Source organism: Eschrichtius robustus, chromosome 12 (assembly GCF_028021215.1).
Source record: "Eschrichtius robustus isolate mEscRob2 chromosome 12, mEscRob2.pri, whole genome shotgun sequence".
Taxonomy (NCBI): domain Eukaryota; kingdom Metazoa; phylum Chordata; class Mammalia; order Artiodactyla; family Eschrichtiidae; genus Eschrichtius; species Eschrichtius robustus.
Window position 1 is genome coordinate 100378299 of NC_090835.1, and position 23622 is coordinate 100401920.

General features: G+C 45.5%; 1 protein-coding gene across 1 annotated transcript in view; it reads left to right on the forward strand.

Moving 5' to 3' along the window:
• NEDD9 (neural precursor cell expressed, developmentally down-regulated 9) overlaps positions 1 to 23622 on the forward strand; it is a 45628-nt gene that overhangs the window by 17631 nt on the left and 4375 nt on the right. Inside the window, exons 2-6 of the mRNA XM_068557501.1 lie at positions 925 to 1371; positions 19306 to 19407; positions 19893 to 19994; positions 20795 to 22039; positions 23398 to 23487. Coding sequence (XP_068413602.1) covers positions 925 to 1371; positions 19306 to 19407; positions 19893 to 19994; positions 20795 to 22039; positions 23398 to 23487 — 1986 coding nt within the window. The remainder of the gene's footprint in view (positions 1 to 924; positions 1372 to 19305; positions 19408 to 19892; positions 19995 to 20794; positions 22040 to 23397; positions 23488 to 23622) is intronic.

Genomic DNA, 23622 nt, shown 5'->3' on the forward strand with positions numbered 1-23622 from the left:
TGTACTGCCTGCCCGCTCTCTGCTGAATGCCTACTTTGGCTGTCTGCTTAGTACTGAAAGTGCCAGACAGGCCTTCACACAAAGAGAGAAAGTGTTTGGGGCCCATGAAAGGGGAAAGCAGAGCCTTTCCGATGTGAATGGTGAGATTCAAGAAGTAGGAAATAAAGTGGCAGGGTGAGGAGGGGCCCTCAGGAAAGGTAGGAATAAAAGACCAAAGAGGAAGAGATTACGTATCTATCTACCTACGCGGGGTAACTTCTTTGTAGCTCCCCACGATCAAATCTGGAGATGTAGACTACCATCACACTACATTCCGTGCTTGATTATCATGGAAAGATCACTTGCTTGTAGATTCTCCCCGTATCCAAGGACCTCTTGATCAACTGAGAATAAGAATTTTTAAGCCCTGCCAAGGCAGAGATCAGTGTACCTCTGTTTCCATTTTAACACTGAATATCAATGCCATTTGTGCTGTTTGTTATTGGGGATTTTCTTTGACTCGTTTTACCTCCAATATATTACCGAAATAAGAGATGTCTGTTGTAGTGCATCTGAATATCTTGGAATTTTTTATTCCTTCGACTGGGTTTAAGAAAGAAAGAGGAATGTTTTGTAGAATGAACCGTTCTCTAACCCTTAGCCATGCTACTCATAACTCCCTGGGCACAGCGTGTACTGCTGGAAGAAAGCTCTCTGTGGCGTTCTGAGCTTTTCCAGGGAGGCGGTCTGATGTCATTGGTGGCAGACACAGTATGTATGGATCTGTCTTCTGTCTGCACCATCTGTTTTTCTCCTTACAGGCTATTGTTCAGATTCTTCTCTTCTCTCCAGGAAGTGTGCCTCTCCATAAGAGCATGGGCTTTAGGTGTTAAAGGGACTGAGCTACTATTCTAATGTGAGTTCCCTCTGTTCTTTCCTTCCTAGAATCTTATGGCAAGGGCCTTATACGACAATGTCCCAGAGTGTGCTGAGGAGCTGGCCTTTCGCAAGGGAGACATCCTGACTGTCATAGAGCAGAACACAGGAGGACTGGAAGGGTGGTGGCTCTGCTCCTTACACGGTCGGCAAGGCATTGTCCCAGGCAACCGGGTGAAGCTTCTGATTGGCCCCGTGCAGGAGACCTCCTCCAGTCAGGACCCGCCGACTTCTGGACTGATGCACCAGCCCTTTGGCCAACAGAAGCTCTATCAAATGCCAAACCCCCAGGGCGCCCCTCGAGACACCATCTACCAAGTGCCACCTTCCTACCAAAATCAGGGAATTTACCAAGTACCCACTGGCCACGGTGCCCAGGAACAAGATGTGTATCAAGTCCCACCATCAGTGCAGAGAGGCATGGTGGGGGCTAATGGTCCCCACTTAAGTAAAAAGGTGAGTGAACAACAGACTGGATTTTTGTTCTTACTTAATTTTTTCCACTGCACTCAAAGCGTGTGTGTGTGTGTGTGTGTGTGTGTGTGTGTGTGTGTGTGTGTTCGCGCTCCTAAAATAAGAACTTGGAGCTTCCAAGAAGTACATCAGAGAAGTAAGTATATCTTCCAAGAAGTAAGAATATCTAAGTACACTAGCTTGGGTATTATTTTTCCATTCATTGGTCAGCAAAATGCCCACCCTGTGCCAGGTACTGTTGATCCGTCGCCATTATGGGTTCCCGAGCCATGCCAGGCCATAGTGTGTCATCAAGTGTTTGTCTCCAAATTTCTGATAGACCTCCTTCTAGACCTGGACTCTGCACTCAGTTTCCAGTCTTTTCTCTTTCTCCCTTGAGTGGTACAAGGCACCACATTTTGCACAAGCACAATGAGGCAGCAAGGACTCTTCTTTCACCAAAAGCTGAATCATGACCCCACTGGCCTGGCTGCACAAAGAACCCACCAGAAGTAGAGGCAGCAAGGAAGGTGGGAGTGGGTCATGCCAACCAACTTGTTCTGGAGAGTTGTCAGCTTCAAGGGTGACTCATTTAAAACACAGACTAGTGAATTTAGAAAAGAGCCATCCTCTTGTCCTTCGAGTCATTCCTATAATAATACCTGAGGTCGTGGGTGAATATAGTGGGGCTAGGGTATTTAGGAAGGCATCATGTCAAAAAAAAAAAAAAAAAGGAAGGCCCTCTTCAGCACTCTATATAATTCCACGTGCCGTAACAATTTGAGATAAGTAGAAAACCGATTTAATTTCAAGCATCTAGTATATTTTCAATGCTTGTGATACAGTGATGAATTCAAGAGTGAATCTAGCCTCCATGATACTTAGGCTGTAGTAAGGAGACATAAGCAGACACTGAATGTCAGGTGGGGAATTGTACTGTGAAGAAAATGATACCAGTGAACTTGTGGAGGGTAATAGCCAACACAAAGGTGATGTTCTTGGAAGCATTGCAGGGGAGGGCTTTTCTCTTCGGTTTGCTGGCAAATTCCAAGGGCCTACAATGGGTCCAGTGAGGTTTGGTATTAAGAAGGGGCTAATTTAACAGAGTAAGAAAAGATCCCTGAATCACAAGAGGAAAGATACAGTTGGACGCCAGAAAGAGCTTGTTGATGCTTAGAACATGACGTACACATGTGCCCTGCCTTGCGAAAACCTAATACAGAGTTTGAATTTACAGTCCCAAGTAGATTATGGAATATCTATTTGCGTGATAATGGAATCCTCTGTTGGAAAAAAAAAAAGGAGGAGGTGAGTTACTGTCGGATTCCTTAAATAACAAAGCCACGAATGTATTTTCAAATCACCTTTTATACAAAACCTGTGTTTTACAAAACACTGCTCAAGAGCACAGGTGTTACATAAGCTGAGTGTATAAACATTAGGAGGGATTCCTCAAGAAGTTAACAGTTTTCCGACTTGTATTGCCTGGAACAGTGATCCCTGTCTGGGGGTCATAGACTGCGCCCGTGACCTTTCAAAGTCCTTCTTACCCCAGGGATTTTAGATTCAAAGGGAGAGTCAAACCAGGCCTCTATCTCCAGAGCGAAAAAGAACAGTTGAAAGGTGTGACTATAAATAAATAACTTCTCTCATTCTTAGCCCTGGTTGTGTGCATCTTAAAAATAGCCCTCCCTCATCGGAGCTGGTGTGAGGCAGACAGGGGAGGCCAGCACAGGGAATGCTTGGCTGAAAGGTGGTGGGGTCTGAGCTTTCATCACAGTTTATTTTGGCAGGAAGGTGACATGTTTTTCTTTTTAGACTCTACCTTTTTAGTTCCAAGTCTGAAAAGTCTAAAACTTCGGACTTCTTCCCATGTCATTTGCTATAACTGTACTGCAGGTTTGTTCCTGGACCCTTGATCCATTTAGAGGGGAGAGAGTTTGACACACCTTCCCTTGGATGGAGGTTGGAGTGCCGGGGTTACCATTGGGCACTTGAACTCAGTGTTTTTGTTTTTGTTTTTAATTCTAAAATCAGTGGAAGGTTTTATGTTTAGCAAGAGGTAGGTGGTTCCTGTAGGGGGAAGCCAGCTTCCAGAAGGGCGCTCTGCCAGCCCTTCCAGGGGATGCCACAGACCTGGAGGAGGCTTGACCAGAGCTCAGGGGTAGGCAGTGCCCCGAGTGCTGAGCTTCGAGCCGTCGGGGTCTGAGGTGGTAACGTGGTGAGGCACGAGGGGACGGTCCTGGCTCTTCCCTGCCAAACACCGTGTTCTCTAGGACACCTGACCTCACCCTGAGTCATCTCAGTGCCCCTGGGTCTCAGGCTGCCGCCTCTATCCTGTCCACTGGACCATTGGCTCATGCCCCATGGGAGTGGGTGTGCCCTCTTCTTTCCTTTCCTCTCCCTCTCTTCCTTCTTTCCTTCCTTTCTCTCTCTCTCCCACACCCTTTTTTGCTTTCTTTCTCTCTCCCCCTTTCTTTCTTCCCTCCTTCCTTCCTTCCTTCCTTTGTAGTGGAGATGGCTTGGCTGCTGACAGGTGATTTTAACCTTCTGAGTAAAAACAACTGCTTTAAAAACTTCCATCAACATCTCCCTCTGTGAGGTTTCTGACTCAAGACCTTCTGAATGGGTGAGAATCATACTAATGACTTAAGCCAAGGCTCCAAGGGTTAATCTCAGTACAGGGGGGATCCGGCAGGGTTTTTTTTGAGTTCTCATTGTAGTAGTTTTGCTGACTTACTAAATAGCCCCATACCCATTTTTCTCTTTTAATTTCCCATCTGTAAAATGATGGTGAACCCAGAACTGGACACTCCTGGTAGCTTACGTCATAGTCCTTAAAAGCTATTAAAGGAGAGAAAGAGGAGGCGGTAGAATCTTGTTCTGAATCACTAAAGTGTGGTTCTAAAATTTTAGGGAACATAAGAATCACCCAGAGAGCTAGAGAAGGTGAGTTGAGATGCAGATTCCCAGGCCTCCCCCAGATTCTAGCCCCAGGGCCGGGGAATCTGCATTTTAGTAAGCTCCTGGGATGGTTCTGGGGGAGATGGTCCAGCACTGCACTTTGAGAAGCATTGTTACAGGGCCATGAAAGGGGTTGGATATGTTCCAATCTGTGATTCGGGACTTTCCACAGTTAAAGATTCCCTTGATGTTGCTACAGACTGTGGGCTTCAGAAGTTTTATCCACCACAGTTTTTTCTACTAATGAATCACATAGGGGGAAAAAAGACAGTGAATTCTGCCTTGTATCACTCCAACTTTGCTGTCTGGGAAACTCCAGCCCCCACCCACCTTCTTGCATCCCATCCACGTAAAATGAGATTCATCACTTATTAAATCAGTGGTTAGAGAGAGAAAGAAAATCATATAATCTCCACCCTTTCCTGAAACAAGAAGACAGCATGAGGATTGTGAAAAGAGCCTGGGCTCTGGGGTGAGGTCGACTCCTGGTTCTGTTTCTTTGGTAGCTGTTAATCCCTTGGCAAGTAACTGAACTTCTTTAGACTTCAGTTTCCTCATCTGTCAAATGGGAATAATCATAGCTATCTCCTAGGGTTGCTGTGAGAATTCAATGAAACACAGTATAGAAAGGACCTGGCACAGAGTTTTGCAAAGCAGGGGCTTAAAAAAATTAGTGCCCCTTGCTTTGTTTTTCTTTCCTTTCTCAGAGTTTATTTGGAACTGATCAGCCCTGTTTGTGTTTCATACGCTGCACTGAATAGGCAACTACTTTATTGCTAGCATATATGCTGTTCTCTTTGAGTGTGTGGCTCTCTCTTTGGTTCTCCAGAAATTTTGTACAGGGTGGAAAGAACTCTCAAAGTTATCTGGAAACCATATACACTGACACCTTGACTTAATTTCATTGGTCTTTTTCACTCTGGGTTTTGTGTGCAGGGCCGTTTTATCCATTAGGCATTGTGGGCAGAATGCCGGAGGTCTACGAGAACATTGGAGCACTGAATAAAAAGTCTTGGCTCCGAAATATGAAACACAAAAACTGCAAAATAGAAATTAATAAACGTTTAGACAAACGTGCCGGAAACAACACGATGTCAACCTCATTAATTGTTACATTTAGATGTCATAACTATTTCATTACATGTGAAAACAATTTGTAGGTTAGATTTTTCTCACTTTGCAAAGACTTCTAAATACGCCTGTGATTGCCAAGAACTCACAGGCATTTCTAAATTAAATGAGTTACTCATAGTCCAATAATTGGAAAAGCTGAATTATATTTTTAAGAAGTGTCCTCGATTTTTTAAAGGCAAAATTGTAGTTAATATGGGACTGTGGTTTGGAGGGGACGATTTAGACCCAAACTTCAAAAGCATAAGGCCTACAGAGGTCTGAAAGAGCTTAATTTCTCTACTTCAAAGATCAAAACCTGCCCCCTGACTTCATCCATTTTGTGCCTGATCTTCACAGGGAATTATGTGTGTTTCTCCGATTATTCTTTGGACTTGTCGCTTTTATTCTAACTGGCGGAATTAGATTTGCTTTGCATCCTTCTGAAGATCAGTTTGGGGCTAAATTATGAATTCCATTCAGGCAGGCAGAGGCCATGGCTGTCTCTTTACTGCTATAGGCCAAGCTCAGAGCAAACCATCAGCACACAGATAACAGCCAACGAGTGAACGCACAGGCGGAAGCGAGAAACGAAGCATTTAATTTGAGTTGACCTTTAAATAAGCTGAAAAGTGGTTCTGATCTTATCACCCCTTCACCATCACACACGAGTCAAATCCCGTGTCCAGCTCATTAGTCTGTTATGACATATGTCAGATTTTACATGGTCATTTTCCCCCAGAAGGGTCTTGGAGAGTGTCACCATCTGTTTTCTGAAATGTTAACTCTCTGTTCACAACAAATGAGCATCCAAAGCATGATGTCACGTTCAACATTTCTGAGGGCCTAACTTTTATGCATTTTGCCAAATTTAGACAACAAGATTAGTTAACATGTCTATAGTCATCTAAAAAGGAGAACCACACTTTTCCCACTGAGGAACAGTGCTTCCTTTACCTATGCTATTATGTATCTACTGCCTTTCCTCTGTGCTACCTGTGAACTCCATACCTTAAAACCCATTTCAATGTTCATCTCCTCTGTGAAGCTTTCTCTGCACCCCAACAGTTTCTCCTGCCTCTGTGGTCCCAAAATATGTTGTAATTTCACTTAATCTCAAGGGAGCTCACAGGCTCATTAAAACTTTAATGGCCCACATTTATAGTGTGTATGATGGACTGGGCAAGTACTGCTTCAGGGGTAGCACTCAGTAAACTCAAGTAACAGTAAGATTTATCTAAACCCCATGACATCATCTTTAAAGACCATTTCCTACCTTCCAAGGTGAGACATAGCCAAATATTGGCAGGAAATGATTCAAAGATTTTAACCAGGTCTTCCAGGCCCATTCCTTGAAAGGTAATATAAGAACCATAAATAGTTTATGCTACAATGTTTGTGCCTTCTTAGACACTGAGTCATCATAAATTACACACACACGCAGGCACACACACACCCAAAGCCATTGGTTAGGGAACTGAGGACTTCCTTTATTGGGATGTGAAGCATTGTGAAATCTGGTTGCCCAGAACAACACTCATATACCAGCAAACCAACTGCTATATATTAGCAGTATGATTTGTCTACCAACAAGTAAAAATAGATTAAGAGGAAATGAAAGCTCCCAGAGAAGATAAACTCTGACTTCACCTCACATTCCTTTGTTCCCTTCCTACACACACACACACACACACACACAAAATCATACACACACACCCTCAAAAATACTGGGGAGAATCAGAGTTTGACAGGGCAGAGGGTACCTCCAGTTTCTTCACTTATAAACTCAATAAAATATGACCCTGTTCCAGAATTATGCATTCCTATATAAAGATAATCCTGATTTAAATGAATTTTTTTCCTCAGTACCATGGCTCTTTAGTGTATGCAGAGAAGTGAATGTTCACCTAAAATCTCCACCCTCAAGAGTCAAGATAAAATTTAAATACACAAAATTCGAGGTCCTTGAGCATTTCAAGGGCTCTATGACCTCACTTTAAAAAGGAAAAGTATCTCTTCCCAGTTAAGTCACCCAGGCCAGTGGAATGAGCAAACCATAACACCTCCTTAGAAATGAACAAAGGTCTTTTTTGTTTGGTCAATGCCAAGGCCTTCAAACTCGGTGGCAATTGCTTATAAAGCTCATAGATAATGCGTATTTCTAGGAGCGATTTAGTAACTTCTTACAAGCTCAAAACGAAGCGAACAGAGGTAATCTTCCTTCCTCCCTGAATGATTTCATGCTAAGTGACTGTGCTTATCAGAGAGACTAGGTCAGCATCATACATAGTATGTTGGCTGGCTCAGTAGATAATGCTCTATTTGTGAGGGAGAGAAAAGAATACGGAATTTTGGTGATTTGACTGTAAAACTGAGACTTACTATTGGTTGAACGCATTTTTAGAAGCAGACTTGTCTGAGTCCCTTGTGCAAAATGCAGAGCTGGGCGCCTTCTTAAATAGCTGTGCCGTGAGCCTCTTTGTCCAGGTTCCCATCCAGAGAGGCACCCTGCTCCTGTCTAAGGGGCACAGGTGTGACTCACTCGGGACGTGTATGTCTCCCTTCAAAGCTGTGATTCCAGCAACGTGTGAAGAGCACCAAGGAGTCCCATTTTTAAAGGGACCCCACAGTAGATCAATTTTTGAAGCCAAAACAAATCCCTTAGCAAGGCCATAATCACATCTGATTTATTTGAATAATTTTTATAATACTTGCTTTTCTTTTTTTTTTTTATAAATAGAAATCCATTTTAAATTTATTTATTTTATTTATTTATTTTTGGCTGTGTTGGGTCTTCGTTGCTGCACGTGGGCTCTCTCTAGTTGTGGCGAGCGGGGTCTACTCTTCGTTGCAGTGCGCGGGCTTCTCATTGCAGTGGCTTCTCTTGTTGCGGAGCATGGGCTCTAGGCATGTGGGCTCAGTAGTTGTGGCTCATGGGCTCTAGAGCGCAAGCTCAGTAGCTGTGGCACATGGGCTTAGTTGCTCCGTGGCATGTGGGATCTTCCCGGACCAGGGCTCAAACTCGTGTCCCCTGCATTAGCAGGTGGATTCTTAACCACTGCGCCACCAGGGAAGCCCAATACTTGCTTTTCTTAAAGCATGGTGTGCTTAAACCAGTTATTTCTCAGAATAGTTATGCGTTTTCGTGTTTCAGCATGTTATTAAGCTACTCACTTCTTTTAAGAATCGTTTTAGAGCTAAAGTGGGGTGACTTGCAGGTGCCTTTGAGCTTGGTTGCACGTTAGGGGCGTTACGTGCATAATCTCATCTAATCCTCCCAACAGTCTCATAAGGTGTTCGTCACAGCCTCCACTTTACAGGGGAGGAATCTGAGGTCTGAGAAGTGAACTTGCTGAGGGACATACCTCTAGGAAGAGGCAGGATTGATATTTGAGCCCACGTCTGTCTGACTCTGAAGCTAATGAATTTTACATCCCAGCTAATGGTTGATGTTGCCAAGCCCTAAAATAAGAGGGCATATTTAAACACTTCATGAGCAATTCCAGCTCACCAGAACCCTGCATGCTAAAAAGCATCCTGTTGGTCAGAAAGAATGAAAGGCACTGCCAAAGGCTCCCACCTCAGATCCAGAGCATAGCCTCAATGCTGAGGGAGTCTGAGCTAACGACCAAGGAGATGCCTGCCACCCGGCTGCAGTCACTTGCTCCAGGGCAGGCTGACCCTCAGAAGGCCTGAACGGGTCATCGAGGTGCTGTAAAGACCGTGGTACCAACGTACTGCTACGGTGGCTTTCTCTGCCATTGGAAACACCGTCTTTTCAAATGACTTCACATTGCTCCAAGTGAATAACTTCATTTAACCAGATACAGTCAAATCTCCCAGAACTGGCTTGCCAGTGTGAAAGGGACACCCCCAAAACATAAGATACCCAGATTTCAAGTTTTGCCTCTCAAATAAGGAAGTAACTTTCTTTAGGAGTATTTATTTGTGAAGTTAGAGAAGTATTTATTTGTGAAGTTAATCTGTCTCACTGTGTAGCCTATAAACACTGTGTAGCCAACATGGCACTGGAAGGGGGGGCCCTGATGCGCTGCTGGACCCTGCTAACCGAGGTGCTCCTTCACACCCCTGTGGTCATCGAGCTGAATAACCTCTGAAACTTTAGTCCCCTCAACTGTGAAATGGAGAGTAGGGTTGGATTATCGCTTAATGGTCTTGGCTAAAATTTTATGACCCAGACATCCTTATCTGATTCTTTCCCAGAGTCACTTGAAAAGTAGTAAAACGACTTGGCCTCAAGATTCTTAAGAAAGAAGAAAAGACACTCAGGCGTTGATGTAAATTTCAGTTGACCCCTACGTTTTGGCATATCCTTCTTTTACCTTCCTTTAGGATCCTGTCCACCTTTCTATCTGGAAACCGCAGTCTCCTTTAGAGGATAGAACCATGTCTTAGAAAGCAAGGAGCAGGCAGGAGCACGGGAGAGGGGGGTCAGGGGTGCTGAGCGGGGGGCCGCAGAGTTCGCGGACTTGGTCCCATACATGAGAACCCTTCCGGGGAGCGCCTCGTTAAAAACTCTCCTCCCTGCTTTGTTACCAAGAGCTAAGACAGTGTGTCATCCTGGAACTCGTTTTCTGCCCATTTTCCTCTGTTTCACCCTCTCGGCTTGGGTGAGACCCTTGATGGGTCTGATGCCTCTTTAAGCGACAGCCCTGCCGCAGCCTTGGGTCAGCGCCATTCAGAGCTGGCACCAAGTTCTGCCGTGTGAGCTGTTTGCTCCATCCTCCATCATGTCGTTTCTCCCAGTTAAGTCACAGCGTCTTTCCTGTACCTATTTAGGAGGAGACGATACCCATAGGCATCTGGGTGCAGAAATTCTCATCCCTTTCCTCTTTCCATAATCGCATCCCTTTAAGGCTGTCTGTGGGCACCTCTCTAAAATCCAATTCAAAAATCTAGATTTAGTGCTTAGTGGTTTGTTGAATTTATTTGGACAAAAAAAGAACCAAAATGCTCGTGACTTTTATAGTTTTCACTCAAAGAACATTTCGGTCCATGAGATATAAAAAAATGGCTGTGCTGTGGCCACCTCTGTCCCGGGCTGTATTCAGCTTTGTCCAGAGAAACACCTCAAACACTTGCAGAATCCAGAAGTCATTTCCCATCATGTTCTTTCATGTTTAAACGCTTCTAGCTGCTCTTTGGCGCTTGGTCACTCCATAACTAAATATTGCTTTAGCACTTGCTACACAAAGAGCTTCCTGAAAGCAGCAGGGGAGACATGCTGGAGGCCTGACAATCGGGGCACTGTTTGTATGGAGTGGTTTGCCGTCCAAACGCTGTGTCAAAGGAAAGTGACCCAGGAGCGCCATTCCACCTCTGAGCTTTCAGTTGTGACTTTTTCCTCATTTGAAAAAAGAGCCTGGCAGTGATTTAGACGTGGCTAGCAAAAGGCTACATTCTAGCATAAAATCAGACATCAAAATGTCTTTGAAGGAAAGTAAATCACCTCCCAAAATACAGGGGAAGAAATCTTGATGAGCACGAGAGAAGCAGTAGGAAGGGTTAACGGAGCTTGGGGCCCATGAGGGTGTATGTTTAAGGCCGAGCTCAGTTTTTGTTACATTGTTGCTATAACAAATAAATAAATGGGCTCACTGCTACACCCAAGTGGGGCAGAAAGAATTTATAGAGAATTAATAAATCCAGTCAGAGAAAAGCAACAAGTAATCTTGGATTTGAAACAGACAAACCTCGATAACTTTGCAGTTTCTGGAAATGGGATCCAAGTTCTAATGAGCAGTCACTGATAATTCTGATGTTTCTTTTCCTAGGGTTTTCTTTAAAGGGAAAGCGTCACACAGATCATGGGCTTTAAGACAAAGAGGTTCTTATAAGATCGAATAAATACTGTGGTGGCTCTGTTAATGCTTTTTAAGGGCATTTAAGTGAAATAAGTCCTTTCCAACAGGCAGTTTTAGAAATCAAAATACTCTTGTTAATGTACAGGTCCCAGAGATAGTATAAATAAAACTGGGTGTCAAGGAATTAAAGAAAGACAGGTAGCAATGTAATTTTACTTTCCACATATGTCTAGAAAAATGCAAAAGATGGCTGCTAATCAGTGAGGCCTACTCTTGGATTCAGATGATCTTAGGTGCTGTTAATGGCGAGGTTATAAATCTGTACTGTAATCATTATGGCACAGTGGCACTTTTTAACTTCTCAACAATTACCCATTACGTTTCCTGAGCACCACCTGGGTTGCGCAGTTCTTGAGTAGGCCTTAGGGCAGAACACCAGGACACCAGGAGCTGGTTACACACATTCCTGCTCTGCCGGATTCATGGGTAAACTCCACTGGGCCATTATCGAGGCATTACCTAGATATCAGAAGCAAAGGATTGTGTAATTCACACCATTCCTAATGTTGCTTTGGATTGTAGAGACTTGGACACAATTAAATCATGGGATACAGAAACTGAAAAGAGTGACAAAAGATTCCTCCCTACCCCTCCAAGTGGGATTTCTTATTACTTTTTAGAATTTTGTTAAAATTATAAAAAATTCTATTTTTACGATTTTGAATTTTTTTTTTTGATACGTGCATACATCCAGTGTAGAACTATGAATGATAATAATACACTAGAACAGGACCAATGCTGCTGAAGTTCCCCGGGCTCCTCCCCTTCCCATCTTGGTCTCATCCACTCTACCCAATTCTTTCAGTCAAACAGGAGGATTTTTCTGCATCCTTTTTACTGTTTTGTTCTTCTTTCGGATTGCTGATAGCATGGAAGGAGGGAAAGAGTCAAAACACGGGCGAGTGTTGGAGGAGAGAAATGAGAATTTGTGATAAGTATGTGAGCAGTAGGGCTGGTGCAAGGGAGCACAGAACATGGCGGGACCTGAGACCCTATTAATCGGCTTTCACAGGGTCGGTGGGTGGTCAGGAGGATCTGCCTTCGTGAATGGCACAGCCTGCTCCCTTCCCACTTCCCCCAGCGCACCCCTGAATGGGCAGCATCTTGCTGAAGCTCTCCTAACCACGGGGCCTCTGTTTCTGCTATGCCCCATCCCAGGCTCCCACCAGCTCAGCTTTAAGGAGACAAACTAGATGCCCAAGGGAAGCAACACCCCCAAGTAGACTTGCTGAGACCTTGGTACAAGTGATACCGTGTGAACAGAAGTTGTCTTTATAGAAAGTGTTTTGCTTCTAGACATTCCTCATGGGTATGCGTCCTACTTCTTGGTGAGATCCTCTTGACAAACCCAGCATGTGCTCTTCCACTGAAAAGAAATGCAGAGGAGAAATTCAATAAAGTCTCTTGGGTTTGGGACTTTGCTGTCTTTCTCTTGGATAAATATCTTTATCTCTCAGATTATAAAGCACGTTTTCTCCTGGGGTTTTCCACTGGTGTGTCTTGTGCTGTTATGGTGATAACTGTGACAATGGCAACACTGATATGACCAGAGTAAAATAGTAACCCAAGTAAATACACTGATGATCACCAAGGGCAAAAGTCTCTTGTCATGTACCACTTTAATTTGAAATTCCCATTGCCTTGTAGACCTCACTGGGAACACTGTGTACATTTGTGAAGATTAGTTTCTTTTTACATGACTTAAATCTAGGAATGATTAAATTTTGTATTCTCCTATGGTTTAATCATGAAACATTTTGAAAGCAAACAGCCCTGAGATCTGTGATCACCAAGACAGAACCATCCTCATCCTGTTTGGAAGGAAGCAGGAATTGGCTGGTTTGTTCTTGTTTCTGTTGCCTTGTCTCCTGAATTCCTAGTTATCTTTGATTGTGTGTTGGACATTGTGGTTTTTTGAAAATATTTGTAGACATAATACAAGGCCTATAAAGCTGTTCAGAGAGAGTAAAAATCCAGAGAGGATTTTACTTCCTCTGCCAGCCTCACAAGCACATATAAATCTAATTTCAGGCTTTGAGATGTTCTTGCCAAGCCTGATGACTTAAAACCTAGCTTCAGCCTGTACAAGGGTAGGTTCACTTCCAGCTACTCCTTACTTTCGCATGCAGCCCTTAGGGTCCCAACCCAAACTGCAGGATGGTTATCAGGACCCTTACCTTGGTGAGCCCTAGAGTCCAATGTTTCCCTTCCCCCACAGAAGCTGACAAAACACAATGTAGCCCCTCAGACCTGTTTTAGATCAGCAAATGCCCCCAGAGAAAAAGCAGCCTCAAAATTTGGGCTTCCCTCTATGAATTCCTTCTCCACTTTTCAGTTTTGACCTGGTAATTCTTTACTATCTTTTAACTTTTGATGTTATCAAGAAGATTTTTCATATATTCTCCTCACTTTTTTAAAGCTGTCTTCATTAGGGTGATTGATCTGAATTACCTAGTCCACAGTTTAAGCCCAAAAGTAAAATCTGCTTAACCTAGGTAACAATTATGATAAAAATAGCTGAGGATTACGGGTTTATGCTTTGCCAGGTACTTTACGTACTTGATCTCATTTAATACTCCTAATAGCCTCTAACTATGATTACTTCTGTTTTACTAATGAGGAAACAGGCCAGGAAATACCTTGGTCATGTCGTCACAGCTACTAAGTGGTAGAGCCAGGATCTAGATCCAGCTCTGCCTGGGTCCAGCTTACGTTCTCAATCACTCCCCTCATCAGACCTAATCCTTTCAATGAGCCAAAGACCCAATGTGGCCTTGGCCTTTGGTAGAAGACTTCATGCAACACAGGCCTGTCACATATTTTCAGAACTAGAGAAAGCATGACTCCTGTTCCTTTCTATTGTATTTTTTTTCTGATGTTAAGGTAAAAAGCAGAGTTAGTTTTCATTTCTTTTTGTAAAACTCCCCCATATGTTTCTGGCTTGTGGCTGAGAAGAATGCAGGTGTTTGGGTCACATGCAAGCTCTAGATTGGGAAAAAGGAAACCATCTAGTGGCCCTTCTTGGCCGCCATCCAACCATGGTTTGCACCAAATAGTGGTGCAGGTGATAATTCTTCCATGGTATCTGATTTCTCAACTTTACCTAACATTCACCCTGCTTTCTTGGCCACCCCACTTGCCCAGCACTACCATGCATGGCTGATAAGACATGCCCCTTATCCCATGGGTCCCACTCATCCTAGAGCTGACTTACCTGGAAACCAACCTCATCCTCTATAGGCAGACCTGTTTAGTGTCCTCTCCAGATCCACACCAGTTTGCTTAAGAAAAGCCTTGAGTTTTCCTTTAGTTCATTAATATATTCAGTCAATACGCTTATCCAAGATCTACTGTATTCAAGGCACTCTGCTAGGCCCTGCTGTTTATATACAAATGGAGGAGAAATGGTCTCTGTCTCCACAATGCTAAGAGAAGAGAAGAGATGGTCTGAAACAGTGAAACCTCAAGGGTTAAGCAGTGTTAGAGATGTATATGCACACGTGGAAGGTTCCAAGGACGGAGATATTGTATCTGTCTGAGAAAGGCTTTGTGGGAGAGAGGCACTCAGGTTGGCCCTGAAAATTGAATTAAGTTTGCACATGAGGAAAGAAAGATGAGCATCTTAGACAAAGACACAGTGTGAGTGAAGACGCAGAGGTGTGGCACGCAGGGCATCTATGAGAAATGGAGTGGTTCAGTCTTGCCAAAGCACAGAACTGGTGAAGAGCTTTCAGGTCCTGCCCTCGGACTGAGGAGGAAGGAAGAAATACACAGATGAAAGCAAGAACCGGGCACCCTGGGGGCCAGAGACGTGTCATTTGGCCAAGATGCTGTTTGAAATATTTGAGCCAATTTCCAAAATCAGGTATCACATAAAAATCCAGATTTCTTTTTTTTTTATCATTTAAATTTTATTTATTTTTTACACAGCGGGTTCTTATTAGCTATCTATTTTATACATATTAGTGTATATATGTCAATCCCAATCTCCCAATTCATCCCACTACCACCCCACCCCCGCTCCAATTTCCCCCCTTGGTGTCCATACGTTTCTTCTCTACATCCGTGTCTCTATTTCTGCCCTGCAAACCAGTTCATCTGTACCATTTTTCTAGGTTCCACATATATGCATTAATATACGATATTTGTTTTTCTCTTTCTGACTTACTTCACTCTGTGTGACAGTCTCTAGATCCATCCACATCTCTCCAAATGACCCAATTTCGTTCCTTTTTATGGCTGAGTAATATTCCATTGTATATATGTGCCACATCTTCTTTATCCATTCGTCTGTCGATGGGCATTTAGGTTGCTTCCATGACCTGGCTATTGTAAATAGTGCTGCAGTGAACATGGGGGTGCATGTGCCTTTTTGAATTATGGTTTTCTCTGGGTATATGCCCAGTAGTGGGATTGCTGGGTCATATGGTAATTCTATTTTTAGTTTTTTAAGGAACCCCCCTCTGACTTCTCATGAAAATTGGAAAGATCTGGCAACACAGGGAGTATTTTTTCAGGATGGTGGTTGGCTGGAGCTGAGGACTGGCTGCCACCTTTCAAAAGAGTATGAATTCTGTGTCCCCAACACAGGATCCCGGCTTATCTCTCCCTTCACCCAGCCTGCTCAGCCCACAGGCATCTAAGCATAAAGCCCTGGCTCTGCCACAGGTGCGAACTCAAGCCAACTGAATGTGGAGACACGAATGACAGACCTCAGGGCTCTGTCCCAGCCCACTGACTCTCACACCTGGTGGTTTTCAATGTTCCCTAGCCCTCGCTGCTACTCCGGACACAGACTCCCCTTTCAAATTTCAGCATGCACGGCTCTCAAAATTATGAGACGCAGAAGTCTTAATACCATCTCTAAAAAGCTCGTGCTGCCCAGAATCTGAGGCTCAAAATGGTGTGAATCAAAGTGTGGGCTGGGGTAAGTCATGTATGTTTGCTTGTTTTTTTCTACAAGCGGAACTGGTAGAGAGCTAACGTGACCCCAACCTCCAGGCTTTAGATCCTCCCCTGCCGGGGTCCGGCCTCTGAGATTTATTCCATGGACTCTTCCCTTTCTAAACGTCTCTAGTCTGCCCTTCTCTGCTTCATAGCTCTTCTCAAAGTGTCCACCTTCAGACTTTTCCATTAGTTGACAAGAACAGTATACTAACGTCCAAGGAAGGTTGGATTCCTCATCTGGACAGAAAATCCATATTTGGAAAATGCAAATCCTCTGCAGGGGAGCCAGGAAAGTAGTCGGTCACAGAGCCCTGGGGAGCCCACGGTTCAGCCCCCTTTGTGGCAACGCTAAAGAACTAAGAGGTCAGTTTGGTAATTCCTAAGGCTAAGCCCTTATAACTATAAATAAATACGCAGAATGAAAGGAATGCAGGAAAGAAAAACAAATGGAGGGAAAAAGGAAATGAAAAACCTGACTTGATTTCATTGAGAAAATTAGTTTTTAAGATGCCCTTTGTGTAGCAATTACATCAGTGCCTTGCTGTGCAAATGCCCAGGAGATTTCTTCCCAAATGTACAATCCCCTTAGCTAGACCTTGGTGTTCCTCATAGGCTGAGGTTCAGTAATCCTGGGAAAGTAGAAAGGTTTTTGTGTACTATGTCAAGCAGGAAGAAAAGGCCTTATGAACCACAAAACTGGATACTTTGTAAGGTACAGAACAGTCAGCACTTTCCTCTGAGGAGAGAACACACAATTGGCATGAAAGTGACCCAAGCCATGGGGTGAGGAGGAGAAGGTCCAAAAGTAGAGGACGTCCAGCTCCTTGTTCTCTCAGGCGTCACAAAGGGGCTCACTCTGTGCCCTGCCTGTGTCTGACCAGACGCATAACCCCGGTCCCATTTCCATGACATTCGTGGACCGGTGGGAATTGGATAGTAACATCAGGATGCTGGCATTGGGGAAGGTTGTATTTTGTTGGCTTTTTCCCCCTGTGGTTTTTCACCATCTGTTTCTTTTAATGCATAAACAAGGAAAATGACTGGTTTGGAATGCAAAGTTTTTAAAAAACCAGATGACCACAGGCATCCTCTAAATGAGAAAGAGAGAGCACGCGGGGGGTTCTGTGACATTTGTCAGGAAGTGAGACCTTAAATACTGGGAAGCATTAATGCTCCCTGCCAGGGACGATCTGCAAAGGCAAGGCAGAGCCTCACTGGCGACCCGCCTTCCTGAGGTTGTCCCTTATGTTTACATGTCACCAAGCGCTATTTTCAGATAGTAGCACCACCCCATCTATCTCCCAGCCCCGCTCCCTTTTTTAAACTAAAGATGAAACCCGTCTGCTGGCCTTCAGCATAACCAGCCTTGGTTTTCCATTAGCGTTATTACTAACTTGGCAACCTTGGATAGAATCCACTCTTAGAAACTTGTAGACTGAACAAAAGCGGCGCTGTGAGCAGGTTCTATTAAACAGCCAAAACAGAGAGCTATAAATAGAGGAGCTGATGATATAGACCAAGAGAAGATAACTTCATTTCTCTCCTGGACAATAGTGAGTGAAGAAAAAAATTATATAAGGGCATTGGGAACACAGTGTATCTTTCTTGAGCGAAGAGCATCCTGCTTTAAAAAGGAAGATTTGCTCTGCACAGTACAGTAGCCACTTTGTAAAGTGGTTCTGTATGTTGCATGCCAACAAACCTTAAAGCAAGAGATTCCTTTTTGAAAACAGAGGCAGTGGAGAGATTGGATGGGATGGTGGCTGCATGCTAATCTCTTTTACCTTCATTGCAAGACATAATCAGCTACAAGCACCAGGGATTTAAAAGCAAATTGATCTCGGGCATTTAGAGCCCCCAGGGAGAAGGGCATTGTGCATTTGGCTGAGTTCCACCCATTTCGGGGTAAGATGGATATGAGCATTTTTCGCATAGTTTTGCAGGCAGCCTGACGCCAGAGTTTTCACATTAGAGAAAGGATAAAAGATGATGGTTTCTTAGGGAACAACAAACTCTTCCTAATTTGCAGTGTCCTCGCAAATGTCATGAGCAATACTTAGGTGGGTGCTGTTAGCATTCGGGGGACAGGGGTTAGGCAGAAACAAGACCCTAGTCGTTTAGAAGCTTTGGGGGGGATTAAATATATTTTCAGAGGAGTTTAAGTTCCAGTCGTTTCTCTACCTGTGCTTAGGACACAATGAAGTGTGTAGATATGAAAATGCGAGCCTGTCGGGTGAGATTTGTGTCATTGACATTGGTTCCAGATGCTCGAGCTGCGATGAGTGTACTTTACTTTTGACATCACTTGGACGTAGGTACCGTCTGGATGTTTGCTTCCCCGGTGGAAATGGGAAAATGATTAGACCTCAACTCTCTTCCTGGTCGGCTCCCAGACTCAGTATTTCATGTGTTTCATTCGTTAAAATGAAAGCTCCTGGAGGCTTCTAAGGGCAGCGCTGTGTGAGCCTTAGCTTCATAAAAGTACTCTAGTGGCCTATGGAATTTTAGTTATAATCATAATAACGTCAGATGAAGAGGCTTCCTGGGGAAGGTATGAGAAGAATTTTAAGTGGCTGAACTCTATTTACAAATAGTTTCAGAGCCTTTTTTTTTTTTTTTTAAATGCTGTGCTTTTGATGCTCCAAAGGGTTGATCTAGGACTTTCATAATTCAAACATGATTCTCCTTTCAAGTACCTTTTGGGAATTGAGACTTTATCTGACTAACTTTGAGGTGATTTTGTTACCATGAGGAATGGGGACAGAGATATTTCAGGGGATGGTTCTTCGCTGGGATTCAAGAGGGACTTAAAAGTTTACGGGCCTGGTGTCTCCTTCCTTGTCTCCTTCCTTTTGTCTCTTCCCTCTTTCTTTGTGTGTGTGTGTGTGTGTGTGTGTGTGTGTTTTGTTTTCTTTCTTTCTTTCTTTCTTTTTAGTCGGGTGAAAGATGAGGGTGGAGTGTCTCATCAGGAGGCTGGGAGGTGCCCTCAGGACTCGGCTTGGAATTTTACCCCTGTGTCTTCCTGCCACAGGTGATCACGCCGATGAGGACAGGCCATGGCTACGTGTACGAGTACCCATCCAGATACCAAAAGGACGTCTACGATGTTCCTCCTTCCCAGACCGCTCACGGGGTGCGTACCAGAAATGTGGTCACTGGGGGAGAGGGCAGCTTTCCTTCAGGGCTACAGAGGAAAGGGAAGTTCACAAAATATGTACATGTCCTGTGACGCTTTATTTAGGTTGTCTATCCAGGGGCCATTTTAGCCAATGTTATTTAAGTTATGTTTTCTGGATTTGCTTTATTAGGAAATCGAGGCTTTGATCTAACAAAGCTTTTATTGCTTATCAGTTTATCAGGCAGCGTAAAATTGAAGCTACAATTTAAAGTACAGTGTAGACAGTTCACCTAAGATCATTTTTATATTCAATCTAAGTCAAAGAATACAAAATTGAAAAAGAAAAATTCCATCAACACTTTATTACATAGAATTCAGCCAAAGGGCAAGGGAACACACAACCTGGTAAATAAATCCGTCATTAAAAGCTTAGTACATAAAAAATGACAAGCATAAGACATTTCCGTGCTGGGTAACTCTGGTAGGGTGTTTCTCTTCAGGTGTACGACATCCCACCGTCATCTGTGAAAGGCCCCGTGTTCTCAGTTCCAGTGGGAGAGATAAAACCTCAAGGGGTCTATGACATCCCTCCTACCAAAGGGGTAAGTGAGCTACTACAGAGCAGCAAAAAACGTGTGTGTGTGTGTGTGTGTGTGTGTGTGTGTGTGTGTACTGGGATAAACAAACCAAAGAGGAGAAGCTAGGCTTTGTAAGAGAGTACAGGGAGGGAAGAGAAGGGGGGAGGGAGGAAGAAACGGCAATAAAGATAATTCTAGGAATTCCATATTTAGGGGCCCCCGCTAAAAAAATGGGGAGTCAGTAAGGAGAGCCAATAAGAAGGTAATCAATTCCATTTGGCAAGCAACTCCTGTATCTCATATAGCTCATGTTTATATAGGGTGTCACAGCTTACTCAGGCCGTATATATATATGGGTTAACGCATTGGACTCATTCTGCCCAGGAAGTACAGTTATCCTGATTCTACAGATGAGGGAACTGTGTCTCAGAACATTGAAGCAGTTTACTGGGCAGCACACGGCTGACAGGTCCGGGAGAGACCCTAGGCCTCCCGACGCCTGGCCCGGGCTGTTAAGGCATCATCTGCCCTCCCGGCCTGCAGCACTGAGGAAGGAGACCCAGGAGGTGGTCAGCAATGCGGGCCCAGGAGAGCAGCGCAGGCAGGAGGGGTCCACGCAAGGCGGCGTGGAGGCCAGGGAAGGATGCACTTGTCAAAGGGCGGGGGAGGTGAGGGCAGGGCCGGGCCTTGGGAGACACTGAGGGGTGGACGGCGAGCGAGGGGGAGGCAGCACCTGGCCCTCATCCTGATGTACCGCTCAGTTTCCGCACCGTCACATGAGCCAACTGAGCAAGTAACAGCTTCGCTCTCCACTTGCTTTTCAGGGATACGCCATTCCACCCTCTGCCTGCAGAGATGAGGCCGGGCTTAGGGAGAAGGAGTATGACTTCCCCTCTCCCATGAGACACGCCGGCCGGCCCGACGGCAGACCCGAGGGCGTTTATGACATCCCCCCAGCCGGCACCAAGCCCCTGGGGAAGGACCTTCACGCTAAATGTAACGGCGACGCTGCAGGGGCAGCGGAGCTGGCGCCGCGGAGACACCAGAGCGTTTCCCTGAGCCACCCGGCCCCGCAGCTGGGCCAGCCCGGGGGCTCCCAGAACGACGCCTACGATGTCCCCCGGGGGGTCCAGTTTCTGGCACCGCCAGCAGAAACCAGCGAGAAAGCAAACCTCGAGGAAAGGGACGGGGTTTACGACGTGCCGCTGCACAGCCCGCCGGACGCCAAAGGCCCCCCGGACGTGGTGGACGGCATCAACCGGCTGTCCTTCTCCAGCACCGGCAGCACCCGGAGCACCATGTCCACGTCCTCCACCACCTCCAAGGACTCTGCGCTGTCCGCCTCGCCGGCCCAGGACAAAAGGCTCTTCCTGGACCCAGACACGGCCATCGAGAGGCTCCACCGGCTGCAGCAGGCCCTGGAGACGGGCGTCTCGGGCCTGAGGGCGCTGGTCACCACCGACTGGCGGGGCTACGGGTACATGGAGCGGCACGTCAACGAGGTGCGCGCCGCCGTCGACGGCGTGGAGCTGGCCCTGAGGGACTACCTGCACTTCGCCAGGGGCGCCGCGGCCAACGCCTCCCGCCTGCCGGAGCCGCTGCTCCACCACAAGGTGAGGCGGGAGCTCCAGCGGCTGGAGGACTCCCACCAGATCCTGAGCCAGACCAGCCACGACTTAAACGAATGCAGCTGGTCCCTGAACGTGCTGGCCGTCAACAAGCCCCAGAACAAATGGGATGACCTGGACCGGTTCGTGATGGTGGCAAAGACGGTGCCAGACGATGCCAAGCAGCTGACCACGACCATCAACACCAACGCGGAGGCCCTCTTCAAGCCGGGCCCTGGCAGCTCGCATGGGAAGGGCGGCGGGCCTGAGAGCACCACGAACTCCGCTGAGTGCCCACACGCCGGCTCCCAGGTACAGCTGCTGCATCCCGGGGACCACAAGGCTCCAGCCCTCAACAAGCCGCTGCCCCCAAGCCTGGGCAAGGACCAGCCCCCTGACTGTAGTAGCAGTGATGGCTCTGAACGGAGCTGGATGGATGATTACGACTACGTCCACCTCCAGGTAAAGAACCAGACTCCTAAGGCAGCTACATTCACACGCAGGGGCCTGGGGCTCATGCCTGTAAGGCTGCTAGCTAGACTACCAGAGCGGAGACCAAGATTAATGTTCAGAAACATGATGAATGGTTCACAGATTGGAGGCAGTGTTGTCCAGTAGGAAGAATACTGGCCTGAGAGTCCTGAGTCCTCTAGACTTTTCCGTGACACTGTGTCACCAACTTACGTAACCTCATCTCATTGCCTCATTTGCAAAATGAATGAAGCACAGGGATGGATTAGATCTGATGGATATGCCTCAGGCAAGCAGAAGGAGACCCCCCCAAGTAGGTTAGTGGGCCCGCAAATAAACATACCAGCTCCACTTCTGTTTGCATTTCATGATATGGTTCTGCACGACACTTTATTTGAAAAAAAAAGTAGGGCGAGGGGTGTTTCACGGTTAAGGAAAAAGATTTGAAAACCTCTGAATTTCTAAGGTCCCTTCAGCTCTATCCTGTGTATGTGTACGTGTGTAGAATTACTCACAGAGAAACTTAACGCCACCATAGGCTTAGCTTGAAGAGCCCTGGGCATTTGCCAATTGACCTAGAACTTAACGGCGTATGGAAATCGGGCCGTCACAGTCTGCGTCCTACAGGTGGAAACTCCACCAGGTTGACTCGGGATCCTGACAGCTTGCCCCTTCCCTTCGGGGGATTAAAACATCCTACAAGATCCATTATTTAGAATTTGCTTTACTGTCTTATTCTGCCATTCTTTTCATTTGACTGACAGCCACGAAGCATCCTGAGGATTATTACACACAGTTGCTTTGCGTACAACTGGGGAGGGGAGAGCAGAGCCACACCTTGTGCTGAAGAAAAGTATGGGGAGAGAGTAGACCGAGGCATTAAACATTTACCTGGCTGGTTGTCCAACTCTGCCTCTTGGGAAATGCTAATTTGGTGTAGAGCTGTAGATGATTGAAAGAAACTAGAAATACAGTGTGGGCCATGTTTAGACCCACGTTAAGAGGTTAATGGGTTTGCATATAATCTATTAGAAAAGAGCCCTGAGAAAAAGTACCGCTTAAGGAGGTTTGAAGGGGACCATGGTTAGCCCTCCAAAAATGGTGAAGTGGAGCGGAGAGCATGGCACCCCACATGCAAATGGGTTTCAGTTTTCATTTCTCATCTACACAGTGACTCTGGAAGTCTGGCCGAGAACCCCTGCCTGGGGTTCACAGGGCCTAACTGGGCATGCGGGAAATTGCCAAGGCAGTGGAAAATGGAAGAGTATTTATGTGTGTGTCAATGAAATTGTTAGCATAAGTGAATCATAGTGGTGACGTCATGTTTTCTTTATGTTGAAAAATAATAGGGTAAGGAGGAGTTTGAGAGGCAACAGAAGGAGCTCCTGGAAAAAGAAAATATCATCAAACAGAACAAGATGCAGCTGGAACATCATCAGGTACGTTCAATCAGAACAAAAACTACTTGGTATTGAAAAGATTTCCCACTTAGTAAGGAAAGTATAACTTCAAAAGGTCATGGTTTTGATCCTCCCAGTACACTTTGGCATAAACAAGCTCCAAGGCACATAATA